Source organism: Vigna radiata, chromosome 7 (genome assembly GCF_000741045.1).
Source record: "Vigna radiata var. radiata cultivar VC1973A chromosome 7, Vradiata_ver6, whole genome shotgun sequence".
Taxonomy (NCBI): Eukaryota; Viridiplantae; Streptophyta; class Magnoliopsida; order Fabales; family Fabaceae; genus Vigna; species Vigna radiata.
Genome location: NC_028357.1, coordinates 34,980,685 through 34,986,949, shown reverse-complemented (window position 1 = coordinate 34,986,949; position 6,265 = coordinate 34,980,685). Strand labels below are relative to the sequence as shown.

General features: G+C 37.1%; 1 protein-coding gene across 1 annotated transcript; it reads left to right on the top strand.

The window, feature by feature from the left end:
- The first annotated feature begins 276 nt into the window (after positions 1 to 276).
- Positions 277 to 2,787, top strand: LOC106769399 (U-box domain-containing protein 19). Its single transcript, XM_014655006.2, has one exon. It carries the CDS (start codon positions 452 to 454, stop codon positions 2,498 to 2,500), a length of 2,049 nt encoding a protein of 682 aa, XP_014510492.1. The 5' UTR covers positions 277 to 451; the 3' UTR covers positions 2,501 to 2,787.
- Positions 2,788 to 6,265: the final 3,478 nt, after the last annotated feature.

Here is a 6,265-nt window from a genome sequence, read left to right as displayed (position 1 = left end):
GCAGCTTTAGATTTCTCCGGAGTACACGTCGGCGCAAGGTTTATCCACCTGTCGGTCAGGTAAGGGCGGTTAATGGGACCCACCATCCATCACTTCAAACTCACTGTACCAAATATAAATCCACTTACACATTTGTTACTTTAACTTGGCATTTCCAAGTAAAAAAAAAAATTATCAGCAATCTTACGCTTCCACGTGTCCCAATTCCAATTAATAAAACGAATCTTCCCTCTTCTCTCTTCCCTCCCAGTCGCAGACAAGTTTCACAATCCCTTCTTTGTTAGACACAACGCCACCACGTGTCCAGAAGATTCTCCATTCAGCACAACACAATCTCCTCCTCTTATAATAATTGCTTGCGCCAACTACCTACACCTGTGCCCATTCATTTCCAAATCCAGACAACACAAACTTACTTCTCTTCTCTTCTTCCATTCCTTTCAACCATCCAATGACTCCAAGGGATCGCCGCATCTTATCATTCCCGGCGGTTCACCCTTGCGGCGACATATCTCCGCCCACACTTCTTGCCTCTCTCATCACTCTCTCCCAATCCGTATGCAACTTTCAACCCCAATTCTTCCCTACTCAACGTCGCAACGCACGAGAAACGATACGCCAAATCGGTATACTCTTAGTTCTCCTTCAAGAAATTCGAGACCGCGGTTTATCAATCCCTCACTCCACCATCCTCTGCCTCGCAGAACTCCACTTCGCCTTGCAAAAAATCAACTTCTTGATGCAAGATTGCACACTCCAAGGCGCGCGCCTTTTAATGCTTTCCAAATCTCAACACGTCGCATCCCAGTTCCGCTGCCTCATTCGCGCCGTCGCCACCTCCCTCGATGTTTTGCCTCTTCAAGAGTTCGACGTGTGCGCTGAAGTCAGGGAATTGGCGGAGTTAGTAACGAGGCAAGCGCGGAAAGCCAAGTTCGAAGTGGACCCCAGCGACGCGCGAGCGTGCAAAACTCTCCACAATGTTCTTCGGCTGTTCGCGAGGGGAACGGAACCTGACCTCAGCTCCATGCAGGGAATCATCGACTACCTCCAAATTAGAACATGGACGGATTGCAATAAAGAGATTAGTTTTCTAGAAGAAGAAATCAGCTTAGAGTGTCGCGATCGTGACGAGCGAGAGGTTCCGTTGCTCAGTAGCTTGGTAGGGTTCTTAAGTTACTGCAGAGGTGTCATTTTCGAAACTACGGAAGACATTAATCAATCTGAAGGCAGATGCAGTACCGAGATGACTCCGTTAACGTTAACATTACTAACGTCCGTTAATCCAGAAGATTTCCGCTGCCCGATTTCCCTCGAGTTGATGACGGATCCGGTGACGGTGTCAACGGGTCAAACCTACGACAGAGCCTCCATTCAGAAATGGCTCAAAGCTGGAAACACCACGTGTCCCAAAACAGGGGAGAAGCTAACCAACACAGAATTGGTTCCCAATACAACTCTCAAGAGGCTTATCCAACAGTTCTGTGCCGACAACGGCATTTCAGTCAACAGCCCATCTAACCGTAACCGCAACATCGTCGCAGGTAGTCCCGCGGCGGCGCACGCTGTGCAATTCCTGGCGTGGTTCCTGACGCGGAGGCTGGCGTTCGGAACGCATGAACAGCAGCAGAAGGCCGCTTACGAGATTCGCGTGCTTGCCAGAACCAGCATTTTCAATAGGTCTTGTTTGATTGAAGTGGGAGCAGTGCCTCTTCTAATAGAACTTTTAGCATCTGCGTCTAACGATAAACCCACTCAAGAGAACGCAATCTCCGCTCTATTGAAGCTCTCTAAACATCCGAATGGACCAAAAAATATCATAACCAGTGGGGGCCTAAACGTAATTCTCTCCGTGCTGAAGAACGGAATTAGCCTCGAAATTCGTCAAGTAGCTGCTGCCATCATGTTTTATCTCTCCTCGGTGAAAGAGTACCGGAAAATAATAGGCGAGAACCCCGAGGTGATTCCGGCTTTAGTGGAGTTAGTTAAAGAAGGAACAACCTGCGGGAGAAAGAACGCCGTGGTTGCCATTTTCGGCTTGCTTTTGCTTCCTAGGAATCACCAAAGGGTGGTCGCGGCTGGAGCAGTTCCTGCGCTGCTTGACATTTTGGTTTCTTCAGATAAGGAGGAGCTTGTGGCTGAATCATTGGCGGTTCTTGCAGCGCTGGCTGAGAATGCTGACGGGGCGCGTGCAATATTTGAAGGTTCGGCATTGGCGTTAATTACGGGAATGCTGCGATCTATGACGTCACATGCGGGGAAAGAGCACTCTGCTTCGATTTTGTTGTCGCTTTGCGTCAATATTGGGGCGGAGGTGGTGGCTGTTCTGGCGAAGGACCCTTCGGTGATGCCATCGCTTTATTCGCTTGTGACGGGTGGTAGTAGCCAGGGCGCAAAGAAAGCGCGGTTCCTGATCAAAGTTATACAGGACTTCCACGAGACTAGAACTTCTGGACTCAAGGGTTCCTCTCCTCCTCAGGAACGATCGCTTAACGTTTGGTGATCATTATTCTGATTCATGAGTTGCAAACTTCAATGGAACCAACCCCCTCTCCCTGTGTGAATACGCCTAAGCCTTTTTTTTTTCTGTAAATACTAAATACTGTAACATGTTACATTGGTTTTTGTCAGACTTTACATTTGTGAAATTAGCTCCATGCTCTTTTTTATGGCCCGTGAGCTAATTTCAATAAGCGAGCTTTTTGCTTAGCTCATATGAAAACTCGAATTTTTTTGTATATCTCTAGTTACATATTGAAGTGGTGTGAAATAGATGAGGAAGTTTTATCTCTGGATTTCTTCATTAAATTCTTTTTGTTTCTCCGACTCTGGTCTCTGTGTGGAGACATTCAAAGCTGTGAATCATTCACCAATCATAGAACGAGCGCATAGAGGTTCAATAAATGAAAAGGGCAATTCAATTTGATATTTCAGAGTTTACCTTTGCTAAAACGCACCTCACTTCGGGGAGGTCTATAAAAACAACACATTTCTTTTATACAACATAGATATAAAATATTTTACAATCTTACTCAATTAAGTATTGATGCATTATTTCAAAATGTAAGATATTTAGGTCTAATTGGACTAGAAGGTTGCATCGAGAAGAAAAAAAAAAAGAATGTTGAGAAATAATTCTCCACTATTGAACTACTACTAAACTCATTTACCATGAATAAATATTTTTTAGAATTAAATAGTATTTAGTTGTTGAACTTAAAACGAGAAATTAGAATTTGTTACTTTTGAAAATTTGAACCAATTTCATACATTATTAATGAATGAGTTACGTCCTCATGAGTCAAGGAAATTAAGTATTTAGTAATAATAAACAATGTCGAATGGTAATTATGTTACATGGTTGTGTGTCCTGACACGTCACCATCATTTCTTTCTCAATTCCTCTTCTTCAATTTTACCATTTCTTTAGCATCCTTATCCTCTCATGAAGTTATACATACGCCACTTACTTTGTATATCTTTTTTCCACTTTGCCTCTCTTCTACTCATCTTTCTACCCTTTAGATTTTGCAATTTTAGTTTCACTAAATGATGCTTGAGTCAAAATTAAAGTTCACACATGTTATATTAAATATTTTTTAGCTATAATTTAGATATTATAATAATTTGTGTAAATGTAATTTCTTTAATAGATGAAGATATCATTTCTTTAATAGAAGAAGAATCATAGGATCTATATATATATATATATATATATATATATATATATATATATATATATATATATATATATAAATGGTATTCTAATATTTGAAATAATACATCAGAATTATTCTTTAAACTTTTTTATATGGTACTAGAGCTAGATTAGAGCTTATCTTAACAATATTTATTGTTTGTTGTGCATATTGTTCCACCCGCTATCGAGCCGTTATTGGACCACTCATTAATATCTAGTCTCACGCTTGAGATATATATACCTCGGCGTGAGAAGGGAGTTGGAAGTCCCATATCGACTATAGATAAGGTCAATTTAGAGTATATAAACGGGTGCAAACCTCACCTTACAAGTCGATTTTGTTGGGTTGAATTAAGCTTAAGTTCATTTCTTAACATGGTAACATTTCTTAACTCTCATCACATAGATGATATGACTGCTACAGGAAATGACCAATATAGATTTCTAGTTTACAACATTACAAACCTCAAATATTTTTTGGACATTAAAGTAGTTAGATCAAAACATGGTATTTTTCTATGTCAAAGAAAATATACTATTGACTTACTATTGGAAACTGGGCTGCTTGAGATTAAACCAGTTAATACACCAATTGAACAAAATCATAAACTCTTTCAATGCTCAAATTCAGCAAGCATAGACAAAGGAAGATACCAAAGGCTGGTATATTTATCCCATACACGTCCAGATATTACCTATGCAGTGAATGTTGTTAGCCAATTTATGCATGACCCACAAAAGCTTCATATGTTGTTGAAAGGATTTTGAAATATTTGCAGTCCACTCTTGGAAAAGGAATTTTGTTTTTAAATCATGGAAAGTTAAAGGTATGGTATACTGATGCAGATTGGATAGGTTCAAAAGATGATAGAAGATATACCTCTGGATACTTTACTTTTGTAGGAGAGAATCTTGTAACTTGGAGGAATAAAAAACAGCCTGTAGTAGCGAGATCTAGTGTTAAAACAGAATTCAGAGGCATGACACTAGGTGTGAGTGAACGTTTTGGAGATTAAAAATGTGTTATCATATTTGGGCTTTAAACCAAATGAAATGAGATTGTATTGTGACAAATAGCAATTTCTCACAATTCTGTGCAACGTGATAAAACAAAGTATGTGGAGATTGATATATATTTCACCAAAGAGAAGTTTGAAGCTAGAATAATTTCCTTTCCCTTTGTAAAATCCGAATTACAGTTGATTGATGTACTCTCCAAAGGAGTGTCAAGTAGAGTGTTTAATGAGTATCTATTCAAATTGGAAATGTGTGATATGCCCCACTTAAGTGAGGTGTTAAAATATGTAAAATATTCTGTTAGCTAAAATTTAGACATTGTTATAATTTGTGTAGATGTCATTCCTTTAATAGATGAGGAATATAGGGCTCTTGTATGTATATAAATAATGCTCTAATATCTGAAATTATGTATAAGAATTATTTTTTAAACTTTTTTTATATCACAAACTCTAATTCGATTTTTTTTAAAAAAAAAATCGAATTGAGACATTCTTTCAACAAGTTAGAACACAATTGAAATTTAAAAAATAAAAACAGAAATTAATTTGACACACTCCCATCAAAACGAAGATCTTCCCATTAATTAAGTCTTTAAATATTAAGATATTATTTTAGTTGGGATGATAAATGTCTCTATTGATACTTAACATGTGAACATTTTAACAAAAATAAAAATAAAAAACATAATTAACATTTTTAATAAAATAAATTGTTAAATAATTATTTTTGTTTGAAGAAAAGTGTTTGGAACTTCTGTTTACTTTATATTATTGTGTCTTATATCTGTAAAGGTTGATATCTTGTCTCGGTGCATTGTGATCAAGATTTCATGTCATTATTTTTACATGGTAAGATTAAGTCAATCTTAGTAAATCGATCTTATTACGGTATAAAAAGGATTTAAAAAATAATGTCAAATTAATTCAATGTATTTTATATAAGACAAGAGTCGAGAGAGAGGTTAGTGTACATATATAAGACTAAAATCCGTACATTCATATTTTAAAAGAAAGATAACTTATTAAAAAGGAAATTCAATTATATTAATTATGACAATTGATGTATGTAGGATTATTAATATTTATATTAACTTAGTTTATAATTGTAGTTGTGAAGTAGATTGTTGAATTTAATGTTACGACATTTGATTTGGTTCCCATTTATTTTAAATATGAGTAAATGTTACATTTACAGTTACAGTTAAGAATTAATAATAGTGATATACATGGCATAACCTTTGAGATCTGTAAGGTAAAGTTGTGATGTGTATGGTGATATTTGAGGTGAAGCTGACTTACCGTAAAAAGAAAGTCTTTCCTATTTTCTTTATCATCCATTTAGAAATACAAATGTAAAAGAAACTTTATCCGTAGAAATTCTCTAACCTCCTTTTTGAATGTTTGTGGTAAAATGCTGACAGTTAGTTAGTTGAAGAGAGAGTTCCATATAAAGAGTACATGTTTGTCGCTCGAACGCAAGTTGATAAATCAGCACTTCAGACCTCTCATAACTTATATATGACCACATTTCTTACCGAAGAAAATCACA

What these genes read in the sequence shown, in the direction of transcription:
- LOC106769399 (XM_014655006.2), top strand. Translation starts at nt 452, where the DNA reads ATGACTCCAAGGGATCGCCGCATCTTATCATTCCCGGCGGTTCACCCT.